The sequence below is a fragment of the Typopeltis vanoorti genome, chromosome 7 (assembly GCF_054136105.1).
Source record: "Typopeltis vanoorti isolate ZY-2024b chromosome 7, IOZ_Tvanoo_1.0, whole genome shotgun sequence".
Classification (NCBI taxonomy): domain Eukaryota; kingdom Metazoa; phylum Arthropoda; class Arachnida; order Uropygi; family Thelyphonidae; genus Typopeltis; species Typopeltis vanoorti.
This window is the reverse complement of record NC_143555.1, coordinates 34,129,352-34,145,515: the sequence shown is the minus strand read 5'-3', so window position 1 is coordinate 34,145,515 and position 16,164 is coordinate 34,129,352. Positions and strand designations below refer to the sequence as shown.

Genomic DNA, 16,164 nt, shown 5'->3' with positions numbered 1-16,164 from the left:
ATTGTTTCTCAATTATTTGTCTTATAGTGAAAATCTGATCCTGACACCCTCTGTTTGCCCTGAATCCAGCTAGTTCTTCTCAACACTTCCCTTCCACAATTTTTCTTAGCCATCTCTCATATATACTCACGTGAATCTTACCAGGAACACTCAGTAGGGAAATAATGTCATTTTCATGTTCAGTTTTATTTCCCTTTTTGTAGATGGGTACTGTGAAGGCCCTACTCCAATCATCTGGAATTTGATTCTCTGATCAGTCCTTCTGAATTATGCAGTGTACCACTGTAAAAAATTTGTTTTGCCATATTTTAACATTTCTGATCAAATATCATATACTTCAGTTGCCTTTTCTCGTTTCAGGTTTTTAATAGCTTTTCTACTTCAGTAATGATATGTATTCTGGACGGCATTCCTGTTGAATGCTTGTTTCATTTAGCAATCTTTGAAAGCAATTACTCCAGACATCTGGAATATCTTTAACTTCAGTTTTCCTGTCATTTTTCATTCTGATTCTATTTCCCTCCATTTCTTAGCTTTTTCTATAGCTTCCAGAATATTTTACAACCTTCATTATATTTATTTTGTATGTTTTTACCAAAGTCTTCTCATGACTTTTGCTTAGCTAATTTTACACACTGCTTGGCTTTCCTATGTTTCCCTTAAGAGAACAAGCTAACTTACTTTGCCAGGAACTTTCACTAGACTTCCTTCTTTTCCTTGACTACTTCTTTTATCTTCCTAAGTTCACCATGGAGTTCTGATTTTTCTGTCATTGCAGATTACCTCACCACAGTTTGCAACTAAATCCCCAAAGCTCGGTTCTTGGTTTCAAATTCCTTCATTTTTTCTTCCATGGTGTTTGTGTATTTGATCCTGCAGTCCATCTCTGAAAGCTACTCGTTTTTGATTTGTTTTAAAATTTCTTACACACCCTTCTTTTTATTTTGAAATTTAATTTTATACCTTCTCAACATTAACTGTTAATCACTTCCAGTTTCATAACCTCTGTAAATCTTTATGTCCTGAACCAGTAGGAAGCATCACTGTCAACAATAACATAGCAAGACTTTTATTCCATGTATCTTCTCTCCTTTGAATTTATGCACATTTTTATGTTGGAATATGGTGTTAGTCCATGTCCTGAGCAGAAATCTAGCAGGAATTTACAATTATTATTATTATTAGCTTTGCACTTTTCTCCAAATTTTTCTAAAACATATATATGTCTGGTAATCATTTCCTACTCTGCTGTTTAGATCTGCAACAAGGACTGACGTTTTCATTGTGTCATCTGCCTTCTCTGATGCCTTCAAAAATTCCTATATTAATTAAGTCTCCACAATTAAGTCTCATTATCCAGTTCTCTATTCTGATGTTATCTCATATCACTCTACTTGATATTGCCTGCCCTTCAGGAATATTAACCTCGCATTTAGTGTCGAATACTGTAGCTATGGGCTGCTTAATGGTCAAAGCCATATAACTGAGAGGAGACCTCCACATAGCCTTTAAAGGAATGTGAAGAAACGACCAAGGCTTCTGACCTAATGCCCAATCCTCACCTTCTCGTGGTGCACCCTTGGGTATCTATGAGGATGGGATGGCAATTTGGGATTTAGCCGACAAAATTGTATTCTTATTGGCTTAAACCAATATAGAAAATGATGGTACAACATGACAAAATTTCATGCTGGCTTGGGCGCCGCCAACTTAAACAAGGCCCCCCCCCTCCGTTGTTTTCACCAGGGAACCAGGGTGAACAGCAAAAAGTCAGCTACTGGAACAAATCTCAAAATACACCCCAAATCAACATCACCAGAGTTAAAGATTGGTACTATCAACATAAGATGCCTGAATGGCAAAGAAATGGAGCTAGCTGAGGAATTAGATAAGTACCAGATTGACATAATAGGGGTGACTGAAACAAAAAAGACAAAAATTGGTGAGATCTTTCTGAGCAATAAATACAAAATGTTATATTCAGGCAATGACAATCAAGGAAAAGAAGGAGTATCCATAGTATTCAACACAAAATATGAGGCTAATCTTCTTGAATGACAGGCAGTCCCAAGTAGAGTGATGTGGCCAAATATCAGAATGGGGAATTGGACAATGAGACTTATTTGTACATTGGCCCCACAGAAGGTTCTACTAAGGTAGAAGTGGAGGAAGTTTTTGATGCTTTAGAAAAAGCAACTGACACAATGAAAAAGGAAAAGTTGGTCCTTGTTGGGGATCTAAATAGCAGAGTAGGAAATGATTGTCAGACATACAAAAATATTTTAGGAAAATTTGGAGAAAAGAACAAATCTAATAATAATGGCAAATATCTGTTGGATTTCTGCTCAGGATATGGACTGGTTATTACTAACACCATGTTCCAACATAAAAATGTGCTCAAATTCAAATGGAGAGAAGAAACAAGGAATAAGAAAAGTCTCATTGACTATGTTATTGTTGATAGTGATGTTTTCTCCGTGGTGCAGGACACCAGAGTGTACAGAGGATTTGAAATTGGAAGTGATCACTATTTAGTCTTGAGCAGGAAAAAATTGAATTTCATATTGAAAAGAATAACACGTAAGAAAGTTTTAAAGCAAATAAAAGTTGAGCAGCTCTCAGGTGTGAACTGTAGACTAAAGTACATAAAGATTATTGAAGAAAAAGTGAGAGTTTGAGAACAGGAAACAAACCCTTGGAAATTCATTGGCAAGCCTTGAAGAAAACCCTGATTGATTCAGCTAGACAAGCATGTGGTGAGGTTGTCTGCAAGGATAGAAAAATCAGAACTCCATGATAGACACAGGAAGTTAAAGAGGCAGTGAAGGAAAAGAAGAAAGCATATCAGGTCAGCATGCGACCCCTGGTCTATACGACTGAACTGGGGAGCAGATAAATCCCCTCAGTATAGACTCGCAAAAACTCCAAAACGTTAGTTTATGAGGGTCAAGCAAAATGCTTTTATAATCCCTGCTGTACCATCTGATCAACAGCAAGTTAAACGCAAGAATACGCTACAGTTATATGGTGTCAACGGAGCATTATATCAAGCAATAGCTAGTCTTTATTTGAGTTGCAATTCAGTAGTTAGAATTGAAGGAAGTGAAAGAAGATGGTTTAATGTTAAATCTACTGTGAGACAAGGATGTGCATTATCCCCTCTGTTATTCATTATCTATATGGATCACATTATGAAGAAAGTGGTATTAAACATGATATCAGAATTGGAGATTATGTAGGAGGTTTAATGGATTTTTTATAACACTCAAAAAGAATTAAAATAGAATTTAATACTTCCTATATTTCGTCCTAGTCACTAGGACATCTACAAGGATTATAAAACAATTAATGTAACATGCACACAAAAACTTACAATACCAAGCCCAACCACATGGGTGACACTAAAGTCCTATCTAGGTTGAATGCCCTCTAAGGGCAGTAGTAGGTGGCCTGGAATGTAAGGTGGGACCTCTGGTGATGAGTGTTTCCCAAATCTTCGGAAGCTTAATGCAACCGTATTTATTAAGATTTGGTTGGTTTCTGAGAGCTTCTGCCGCTTCTAAGAAAAGTCTCTCTTTCTTGAATTTGCTGTGGTGGAGCATGGTGGTTTTCTTCCATGATACTCTGTGGGTGGTGTCCAAAACATGGTCAGCCATGGCCACAGTTGTGTTTAACGATGTACAACTTGTGTTCCTCCAGGCAGATGGATGCTGATCTGCTTGTTTGTCTAAAGTACGCAAGCTACAGGAACAGGGTACTTTGTAAACTCCAGGCAGAGAGAGAGGAGGGAGCTGATCTTTCTTAGAACGGATAAGGGTAGCAAGTTTGCGGTAGGGCTTATATGCTGTGTGTAGGTTATAGTTTTTTAGTATCTTGGCTATTTTTTCCGAAGTGCCACGGATGTAAGGTATGGTGATGGTATTTTTAAAATCTTGTTGACGAGAGGGACGGGGAATGGGGGAGGAATTGATTATTTTTTTAATACTGTGTTCACTGTAGCCATTGGAGAGGAAAGTTCTGTGTATGTGGTTAAGCTCAGTAGTGAGGGCGGTTCCACTGGAACAAAGATTGTGGGCTCTCTTTGTAAGAGTTTTAATGATGCCATATTGTTGCGAGGGGTGTTGGTGGGAGAGTTTGTGAATGTATCTGCCTCTGTGTGTGTGGGTTTTCTGTATACAGTGAAGGCAAGTGTATCATTATGCAGGCGTGTGACTAAGGTGTCTAGGAAGAGTAAACAATTGTTCTTTTCCTTTTCCATAGTAAACTGGATTCTTGGATGTAGGCTATTGAGATGACTGAGGAAGGAGTCTAACGTGTCTGGGCCATGAGGCCAAATAGAGAACACATCATCTACATGTCTTAGCCAGATAGAAGGTTTGAGTGGGGCTGAGTCTGTGGCTCGTTTTTCGAAATCTTCCATATAGAAATTGGCAAGGGGGTGGGGGGGAAACCCATGGCAGTTCCCTCTATCTGCTTGTAGATTTTTTTCTTCCAAGAGAAATACCCAGAGTTGATGGCAAAGGAAAAGAGATCTAAGATGTCAGAGGGAAAAAACGTTTTCTAAGAGAGATAAAGTGTCAGTTAAGGGAATATTGTAAACAAAGAGGAGATATCAAAGCTTACTAATATGTCTGTATTATTCAAGGTTAAATTTTCTGTGAGGGCTTTAAAGTGGGTCGAGTTTTTTATATAGGAAGCGGAATTTCTGGTGAGGGGGAGATAGAGAGTTGGACAGCTGTTTAGACCGTCTGTAACAAGGTGCATTGGTGGCATCTACTATAGTCCTGAGTGGGGAATTGGGTTTGTGGATTTTTGGTAAACCGTATATTCGGGGGAGATGGGAGCGGAAAGGTTTAAGTTTTTTCGTGACGTCAGGGGCCAGGAGGTTACTTTTTTAAGTAAGATTTTTAATTTCTTAACTTGTGTTTTTGTGGGGTCGTGTTCTAGTGGGATGTAGGTAGCGCGATCGCGGAGGATAATGTTCATTTTACAATTGTATTCGCTGGTATTAAGAATGACTCTGGCATTACTCTTATCATTTAGGTGATGACGATACTTTTTTCTTTGCGTAGTTTCAGGAGAGCCATCCGTTGGGCATACGATAAGTTACTTTTTTAGAGGCGAAGAGTGAGCGAGAATGTTGGCTACGTCAAGTCTGATGTTGTTGGCTACCTCTGGCTGTAAGTGACCGATCCCCTGTTCGACGTTAACCATTACATCAAGCACAGGCACTTCTTTCGGGGCGACGGCAAAATTACGGCCGAGGCAAAGGGCGCTGATGGCATCATCGTTGAGCCTTTTAAAAGAGAGGTTTATTACTGTCTGGAGCGGTTGAATTTGTGGTTGTGGTTTGTCTTTAACCAGGTTGCTGTATTCCTTGACGTGTTTGTTTTTTATTTTTTGAAATTCTCCCTGTGTGGAAGTTTCCGAAATGTCAGAGAGAATCGACACTCCTGCCTAATGATACACTTGCCTTCACTGTATACAGAAAACCCACACACACACAGGCAGATACATTCACAAACTCTCCCACCAACACCCCACGCAACAATATGGCATCATTAAAACTCTTACCAAGAGAGCCCACAATCTTTGTTCCAGTGGAACCGCCCTCACTACCGAGCTTAACCACATACACAGAACTTTCCTCTCCAATGGCTACTGCGAACACAGTATTAAAAAAAATAATCAATTCCTCCCCCATTCCCCAGTCTTCTCTTCAGAAAGAGTTTAGAAATGCCATCACCATACCCTACATCCTTGGCACATCGGAAAAAATAGCCAAGATTTTAAAAAAGTACAACCTATACACAACATTTAAGACCCACCGCAAACTTGCTACCCTTATCTGTCCTACAAAAGATCAGCTCCCTCCTCTCTCTCAGTACCTGGAGTTTATAAAGTACTCTGTTCCTGTAAGCTTGCGTACTTTGGACAGACAAGCAGATCAGCATCCATCCGCCTGGAGGAACACAAGTCGTACATCGTTAAACACAACTGTGGCCATGGCTGACCATGTTTTGGACACCACCCACAGAGTATCATGGAAGAAAACCACCATGCTCCACCACAGCAAATTCAAGAAAGAGAGACTTTTCTTAGAAGCAGCAGCAGCTCTCAGAAACCAACCAAATCTTAATAAATACGGTTGCATTAAGCTTCCGAAGATTTGGGAAACACTCATCACCAGAGGTCCCACCTTACATTCCAGGCCACCTACTACTGCCCTTAGAGGGCGCCCCACCTAGATAGGACTTTAGTGTCACCCACGTGGTTGGGCTTAGTATTGTAAGTTTTTGTGTGCATGTTACATTAATTGTTTTGTAATCCCCGTAGATGTCCTAGTGACTAGGACGAAATACAGGAAGTATTAAATTCTATTTTAATTCTTTTTAAGTGTTGTAAAAAATCCATTAAACCTCCAACATAATGTCCTCACAGCACTTAAGCTTCTACACCAGAATTGGAGATGTTAACGTCAGCTCTTTGCTTTATGCAGATGATGTTATACTTCTAAATAAATTTGCCATAAGTTTGCAAGATTCCCTGACTAAATTGAATAACTGTTGTAATAGATATGGTATGAAGGTCAGCATTAAAAAGACAAAGACAATGAAAATAGGTAGAATTGTTGAAAATGTCAAGATTTTTGTGAACAGTGAATGGAACAAGTAAAAGATTTCAGCTACTTAGGAACTATTTTTACTGAAGATAGTAAATTAAATATGGAAATAGACAACAGAATCAAGAAAGCTGGTATGGTAGGAAGTCAATTGAATAAATTCATATGGAATAAAGAGAAATTAGTCGGAACACTAAATTAGCTGTATACAAGACAGTGTTCAAACCAGTTTTAACTTATGGATCTGAGAGCTGGATCAGAAGTAAAACACTTGACCAAAAGATTAGAGACCGCAGATATGAGAGTCCTGAGAAAGATTAGAGGCGTGAACAGATGGCATCAATGGCAATATCATATTAAAAATGAGGATATTAGGAAAGAACTTGACATTGTCAGCATCCAGGAATGCGTTAGCAGAGCTAATCTCAGATGGTATGGTCACTTAAATAGAATGGGAGAGGAAAGATTAGCAAAACAAGTGTTCTCTGCCAGGTTGGCAGGAAAACGACCCAGAGGAAGACCAAGATATAGGTGGATTGATACCGTACAAAGTGCCTTAGACGATAGAAATAAAAGATCTGATAATGTTGGAGTCTTGACGAGTAACAGACTGATTTGGAGGAAAATTGTAGATAGGAAGTTAGTAATGACGTAAATTTTTCATGTAGTACTATCATATCCTGTACACCCCTTGAGAGTACATGTCAGGAATTTGATGATGATGATGATACTGTAGCTACTCCTTCTTTTCTCTTATGCTGATTGCCTGAATATAACATCTTGTACTTGATACTTAGAAAGATCTCGTCTATTTTTGTGTTCTCTGTTTCAGTTGTCTATTATGCCGATCTGGTACTTATATTATTCTTATGCTAGTTGATTTCTTTTCCATTGATGCTTTTTATGTTGATGTTGAGTTGGGATTTGTTCTGGTAGATGACTTTGTGCTGTTCTCCTAGATTCCCTGAGAAAAAGAACAGCAGCTTGGGTGACCCCAGCCAGCATGAAATTCTGAAAGTCAATGAAAATTAAAGTCAGTAAGAATACAATTTGGTTGGCTGAATTTCAAATTGCAACCACATCCTTGTTCATTCAGCATACAATTAGGTACTTACTAACAGGGTGCACTATGAGAAGGCAAGGATTGGACATTAGGCTAGAAACTCCGATCAGTTGTCTGCATTCCTTAAAAGGCTATGTGTCGTATCCTCCCAGTTATACATCTTTGACCCTTAAGCATCCCATACAATAATAACAATACAATACATAAAAATACTAAGGGAACTGAAAGTGATGAATATTACTAAGGTGGCACATGATTCTGAAGGTTAATGAAAAAACATAGAAATGAAGTAAAGAATACTATAAGTGGAATGAGAGATAATAAAGATGATATAAAAAATTACAAATAAAGATATTCTGAGTATCTGGAGAAATCACTTTACTTTGAAAGAATGCTAAATGAGATAAGCAGTGACAAATTGGTAGGAAATATTAGGCAGAGTAGATGGCATCCAACAAACTGAAATGTAGAGGTATAAATTTTTCATTCTACAGTGCATAATTCTTGTAGCGAGGCTTATATGTTGGTCATACATAACTGGTAATTAGCTTAAGGAATTAACAACGCATATAACGGATATTAATTAAAGCAACCTTTAATGAATACCTTCACTATTTCGGCAATGTCACGTTGCCATCTTCAGGAAAATACAAACATGGTATGTGCACGCAGGCACTAACAAAAGCAGATGAGGTAGAAGGCAAAATTCATTAAATTTTGCTTTAATTAATATCCGTTATATGCGTTGTTTATTCCTTAAGCTAATTATCAGTTTCAGTTCATAATGTAGTCAATATAATTAGATTGGATTTGCTAATGACCTTACAAAAGGTTTGCATAACCCATCTACATTAATTTCTTCTGCTGTAATTCCAGCCAAACCAAATAACCTAGAAAAACATTATCCCTGAATGTTTCTCTAAAAATTAAGCTTTTCTGTGATGCAATCCACAAAATATTACCTGTTGATTATATGCAGATATCTGTTGTGTTTAGTTTTCTGTTTACTTAAAAAAATTTTTTTTCCAGGTTTCTGAAGATAAAGAGAATGCATTAAAAGCAGGTGCATTTATGGTTGGAGAAAATGATATTATTCGACAGGTATGCTTAAAGTATTACATAAATATCTCTTCTAAGGTAACATCAATATCAGGTAGAATAATGCAAACATTTGCAGCAGGATTTTTATTATATGTATTCTAATGCTGTTTCTGATATCCATATGTTATAAATCCTTGCTTATTTTTCTATAAAATGCTGTACAGGTCTATAAGGTCCTAGTGTTTGCAGTTTGAATTTTTAATAACCTCACTTCTATATGAGTTATAAACCATCTATGAAATACAACAGAAAGGGAATTTGTTCAAGCTATAAATAAAATTTTTGATGATTCATTAGTTTTCATTTTCTTTTATTTTCTAAGTAATAAACTCCACACCATAATATAGGGTTTAATACTTGGAAAATAAAAGAAAAAAATTAACTGATTGGCTTCAGTTGAAGAAAAAGTCAATTTGTGTTCTCTGGTTGGCTGAACTGAAGTATCAGCTGTCAGAAGAAAATTTAAGGCAATACAACAAGGATGTGTCCCCACAGAAATTTGGATACAGACTTCCAGTGATGGGCTTCCTTGGAACTAAGTGCATTTAGTAACCTTGCCGATGCAATTTTGTATGATTCAGGACCACCAAATGTTTTTGAAAGACATCTACTATGTAAGCCTAGTTAACAATATATTGTTTAGTGATGAAACAACATTGCAAGATTAAACACCATATTTGGAGGACACTTGGGAATGTAAGATTCTCCTAAAGTGAATGGTGTTCTCTAGGAAAATCACACATTGATCTATTCCTTTTTGAAGGAACTGTTGCAAATGGTGAAATTTACTTGAAAATACTGAAGAATTATCTTTTTCCTGAATTGAGACAGTTGAGACTTATTCACAGTAATTTTTTTTTCACAAGGTGTGGAACCTTTCACTTAGCTCACACTATTCAAGAATTTTCAAATGAGTTTTTTCCTATTGGAAAAAACTCACCTTAAATTCTTTTTTCATAGGGACATGCTAAAACTGATTACTCAATAAACCTGTCTCTGAATGATCTTCATCCTATGATAACCACCGAGATTATTTTTTATGGCTCAAACACAACTGCACAACATGTTTGTTTGAAGCACTTTAAACTCATAATGCTATGCTTGTATCCAAAATGATGGTATTTTATGTCGAAAGTAACATTCCTACAATTAAATCTTCGGGGCTCACATCCTGTAACTCCCATTTTTAATCTTTATTTATTATATTTTATCTTTCTTCTTTTTCTAAAAATATTTTTTGTAGTTCATCCTTCATAAAAAAAAATCTATTATAATATTATTATGTGTATTTTGGGTTTTAATTCACATATCTTTAATCTTCATATTTTTTCTGCCCCCCCCCCCTTCTTTGGAAAAACATTCGTAATGTATTTATCCAAATTACAGCCTAAATGGTTATAGTCTATCATCCAGAGTTCATTCTAAAGGTCTACAGTTCAGTTACATAATTTTTATCAGATACTTCAGATGCTACTCCATTAAAATATAATCTAGAGGATTCTACAAAGGTATGTCAAAAAATTATTCCTTCCATGTTTTTCTTTTAATTTGTGTATTTAAAATATCATTAATGTTTTAAGTTAATTGGAGTAAAAAGCCAATGATGTAATACAAGGGGTACCCCTTATGAAAATAGGCAAAATGGCTAAAATATTAATAACATGGAAAATTTCCAGAAATAATATTTATAATTCCTTGTTTTAAGTATTTTTCTAGCATAATTATCTCAGTTTGATTACAAATTTTCTTGTCATTCACTGTAATGTTCTGGACTTATCAATAGATATTACCTCCACATTCCAATCTGTGTTTTGAGTTTGAATTCTACTTTTGTATCGATATTTGCTGAGTGAGACCACCCATCACCCTCTTTATTTATTTATTTTTTTATTCCAATGTTGTACAAAAGAGGTCACAAAACCTATAAGACAGTAATGTTCATGTGTGTGGCAAAGAGAAAGAAGTTGTCTTAATGTGTTTCTTGAAGAGCTGGAAGTTCTTGGAGTAAATGGTATGGAGAAGGCTATTCTAAAGGACACTGGTTGATGGAATGAAAGAGGATCAGACATGGGTTTAATTTGCAGCCAAATTTAAATGCAGAGGGGTGCATCTAAATTAAATTACATGAAAAAAGTGTTTAAAAAAAAAAAGGAGAGGATTTGAATGCATATATTCCACATGCGGTGAACTGACCAGGGCTTTCTTACCTAATGTCCAATCTTCACCTTTTCGTGGTGCATCTTCTTGCACCTGAATACTGAACAAATGAGGATGGGCTGGCAACTTGGGATTTAGAATGATAGTACATGACAATTTCATGGTGGCTGGGGCATCGCCCGGTTAAACAAGCCCCCATTGTTTTTGTTAGAGAACCAGGGTGAACAGAGAAAAGTCAGCTACTGGAACAAATCCTGAAACACAACATCACCAGAATTCAAGATCAGTACTATCAACATAAGAAGTCTGAATGGCAAAAAAATGCAGCTAGCTGAGGAATGGAATAAGTATGAGATTGATATAATAGGGATGACTGAAATAAAAAAGACAAAAACTGGTGAGAACTTTCTGAGCAATAAGTACCAAATGTTATATTCAGGCCACAACAGTCAGGGAAAAGGAGTAATTTTGTATTGCACACTAAATATGAGGCTAATTCTTCTTGAATGGCAGATAATATCAATGTGGACAAATATGAGAATGAGGGAACTGGACAATGAGACTTACTTGTGCCTATGGTCCCACAGAAGGTTCTACTAAGGTAGAAGTGGAGGACTTTTTTTGAGGCTTTAGAAAAAGCAACTGACAAAATTAAAAAGGGAAAGTTGGTCCATATTGCGGAGCTAAATAACAGAGTAGGAAATGATTGTTAGACATACAAAATATTTTGGGAAAATTTGGAGAAAAGAGGAAAGCTGATAATAATGGCAAATACCTGTTGGATTTCTGCTCAGGACATGGACTGGTTATTACTAACACAAAGTTACAACATAAAAATGTGCAAAAATTCACATGGAGAGAAGAGGCAAGGAATAAGAAAAGTCTCATTGACTATGTTATTGTTGATAGTGATGTTTTCTCACTGGTGCAGTACTGGTGCATTGCTTCCCAAACTTCTGGATGTCAGGGCCCCCTTTGGAAAAATTAAAATATTTCACGCCCCCCTTTCCAAAAAAATCATAATATAGACATATATTATTATAATATTTATTGTATTTATATTCAATACAAAACATACACAACGAATATTGCAAAAATCAAATGCAAATATTACATTTTTAGTATCTTACATACACATTTGACATGGCACATTATCTCATATTTTTATATAGATAGATATATTGTTATTGTACATTTGCAGTACAGGCACATCAAACGTAAAACGATTAGTAATAGAGAAAGAATTAAAAACATAAAAGAAGTTTAATAACAATTTTTAATGTGATGGATGTGTTTCGATACTGCTACACAAAATAAAGTCAGATGAAATATTTGAAACTGCAATTCTTAGATTTCTGCTTTGAAATGAAACTTATATGAATTAGCATACATTTATTAATATTCATTAAGCGCCGAAATACGCAGGAAGCAAAATTTGTGAACCCGCACCAATGCATGATTTTTTCCCATTAAAATATAAAAAATAACAATAATAATAATAAATAGCAAAAATTAAATATGTTTCTTTTAAGATAAAAAAATCTACTTAGTCTTAAAACATTTTAAATTTGTTTTCATTATTTCATGTCCTCCCCTGAACACAACCTACGGCCTCCAAGGAGGCCGAAGCCCACAGTTTGGGAAGCACTGCACTAGAGTGTACAGAGGATTTGAAATGGGAAGTGATCACCATTTAGTCTTCAGCAGGATAAAATTGAATTTCATATTGAAAAGAAGAACATGTGAGAAAGTTTTTAAAGCAAAAGTTGAGCAGTTCTCAGATAAAAACTGTAGACTAAAATACACAAACATTATTCAAGAAAAAATGAAAGAGTTTAAATTAAAAATGAGGATATTAATAAAGAACTTGACATTGTTAGCATCCAGGAATGTGTTAGCTGAGCTAATAATCTCAGGTGGTATGGTCACTAAAAGAGAATGGGAGAAGAAAGATTAGCAAAACAAGTGTTCTCACAGGAAGACCAAGATATATGTGGATTGATACAATAAAAAGTGCATTATAAGACAGAAATATAAGATCTGATAATGTTGAGATCTTGACAGGTTACAGATTGATTCGGAGGAAAATTGTAGATAGGAAGGTAGTAATGACGTAAGTTTTTCATATAGTACTGTCATATCTTGCATATCTCTTGAAGGTACATGTCAGGAATTTGATGATGATTTAAATGTAGAAATCGTCTGTGAGAAAGTGATTGTAGAAAGTTTGTAAGATATAAGCTCATCTAAATTAGGGGCTGCCTCTTTCCAGATAGTAGCATCATGTAATTTTAGAGAGAGAGAGAGAGAGAGAGATTTTTGGGATACCACTAAAACATTAAGAACAGTATTCTAAATGTGGTTAGATTTGGGATTTACATAACATTAGGAGTTGGGTAAAATAGGCAGAAGTATTAAAAATATCAACTGCATTGTAAATGGAGAACCTATAGAACAGGGAAAACATTTCAGCTACTTAGGCACAATTTTTAGTAAAGATTCCATCTTTACTAAAAAGTGGTGTCTTGAGTGAAAGCAGATACTAATTTTCTGCTGGAATGGCTAGGTGTGTAAGTCAATCTAAGAAGGCAGATTGATTTTAACTGGTGATCTAAATATTATCAAATATTATACCCTAGTTAGTGAATTAGTTTTCTGTTTCTAATTTCTTCATTATTTGAGAATTGAGGTGAGTGTTGTGGATATTTATTCTGAGAAAAAAGAAAATAAAACACAGGAGTCTATTTTTGTGTAATTGAGATTTGCTATTATTTGTATCTCTCTGAAGAATGGTGAAGGAGATCAGTGTTTTGAGACTGTTGAAGATCTTGAAGCTTAAATCATTTGATCACTACAAGTTTATCAAATGAAGATGAATATAGTGTACTGTCATCAGGAAAACTGTGGATAGGATTTGACATTAATGAAAGTGTATAGAAGGAGTAGTGTAGGTGAAAATATAGTGACCTAGAGTACCTTTTCATTGAGAGAAAAATCTGATAGAAACCCATCCACTATGAAACACAGTGAATGATCAGAAAGTGGTGATTCCATTACAAAGGGCAGAAGTCAGGTCGTAAGTAGTGTGGCAAAGAAGCATCTATACCAAATGTAGTTAAATACCTTGAAAATGTCAGGAGTAACCATGTGTTTCTCAAACCATACCATAGCTTATGTGTAAAGTTCATTCTGAGAACTTTTGTGGAACTAGAATGGCAGAATCCATATTGGTGATTAGTAATTAATTGGTGAGCCCTTGGTAGTGAAGAAGTTGTCTGTTGCTAATTTCTTCATTATTTGAGAATTGAGGTGAGGGTTGTGGAATGGTAGTTTGATTGGCTGACACTCATCTCCCTTTTTATGAACAGACTGAATATGGACTGGCTTCCATGGTGTTGGGTGGATGCCAAACGAGTATAACAGTCGTATGATAGGTGGTACAAGATGGATGTTAATTCTTGATACAAGTTTTGGATGCCATCCTGACCAGAAGATTTAAGGCACTTGAGGAATTTACTGATATTTATTTCTTGGTGAAAGATGACAGAAGTCATGTAGTGAGTTGTTTGTGATAATTGGTGATGTGATTTTCCTTGGTCATCCTTACAAGAGTTGGAGATGTCATTATTACTACAGGTGTCATTAGGACATGAGAGATGGGGTTTAGGAAGGGTAGAGGTTGTGCTCAGTAGTCTTAGCAAGGAGCAGAAAGTTCAACTGCTATTTTAACAGGATGCCAGTTTTCTACATTTTGCTCTTTCAAAGGTTGAATTGGATTTTTTATTGTTCGTGGAGGTTTTGGCCTGCGTCCCAAGCTGGCGTAAAGAGAGTTGAAATCAGATTAAGTAATCTAATGTAGTAAGTTTGGCTTCTAAAGCACAGTTCTTCTGGTTATCCAAATCTCTGCCCCCCCATCCCACCATAGTATTAAGACAGATACTTAAAACCTTGTGAAATTGTCATAAAAAATCTTGTAATAATATAGTTGCTGATTATGCATATATGAGCAATGTCTCTCCATTTTATTGGTTGCATGAAGTAGAGCTTGCAGTTGGTCATTTCCATGGTGAAAGAAATTGACTACTGTGATAATAAAATAATAGCATTCATTGGATAATCAGAGAAATGTTCTAATCAGATTAAGTATTTAATTAGCATTTCTTTATACTGAACCACACACTTTATATGAAATAATTAGTTTTGTCAAGAACAAAAGTTGTTAGGATCAAAGTTAATAGTTTGTAATAAGAACATCGTATTTGTTTTCTTCTGCCTGGCATTTTTTGAATTAACTTTTTTGGGGAAAAAAACTTTGAGAATATCCTATATTATCAGGTCATCCCAAAAGTAATGTTATTTTTTATACTGTACTTGTTCAAACATGTCTCATCTTGTTTAAACATGAATTTGTAAAGCTTTATAAGTGCCCGCTAAGCTGAGGCGGACTCATTCTGAGAAATTCCACCTTGCAAGAACATCAAACATAAGTTGTTTAAATTTTTAGTTGTTTAAATCTTTATTACTATGGTGGTTACTGAAGAGCACATCATGCTTTATGAGTTGCACATTTTTATGTTAGCAGCAACAACATGCTGCTAACACTGTAAAAATGTGCAAGAAGTGTATGCCAATAATGTTTTGAATATGCATAAGTGCCAGGCTCTGGATGCCCTGTCTCTCTCAATAATGATATGCTGGAAGCTGCTATTCCAAGAAATGCCAGTGCAACTGTTGAAGATTTAGCACTTAGTATAAAGCTGTCGAAGATTTAGCAAAAGATCTTAATTCATCATCATCGACCATCCATTGCCATTTTCAAGAACTTGGAATAGTGTCTAAGCTTGGCAAGTGGGTTCCTAACTGACGGACAACAGCCAAAGAGAGCACATCTGCACTGCTCTTCATTCTCGAAGGTTCACTCTCCATTTTTGATTCGTGTAGTCACAGTGATGAAAAGTGGATAATTTACAAGAATGTTAATTGCTGAAGGCAGTGGGTTTATTCAGGGGATTGGTAAACCTCAGACAAAACAAGACCTTCACCTTCAGAAGGTTTTGTTAAGCGTTTGATGGGATATGGCTGGTATTATACACTTTGAACTCTTGCCACAAAACCAAACAATAACATCTGAAGTATACTGTGAACAACTCGATCAGTTGAATGAAAAACTGAACGAAAAGAGGTGTTCTCTGGTCATTTGAAAGGATGTTGTTTTTCGCCA

The 16,164-nt window shown here is 35.9% G+C and overlaps 1 protein-coding gene across 3 annotated transcripts in view; it reads left to right on the top strand.

Moving 5' to 3' along the window:
- The window catches only part of mRpL1 (mitochondrial ribosomal protein L1), a 386,771-nt gene that overhangs the window by 136,649 nt on the left and 233,958 nt on the right, over window positions 1–16,164 (top strand). For all 3 annotated transcript variants that reach the window (XM_090395205.1, XM_090395206.1, XM_090395207.1), the window contains exon 6: window positions 8,715–8,786. In XM_090395205.1, coding sequence (XP_090251331.1) covers window positions 8,715–8,786 — 72 coding nt within the window. The remainder of the gene's footprint in view (window positions 1–8,714; window positions 8,787–16,164) is intronic.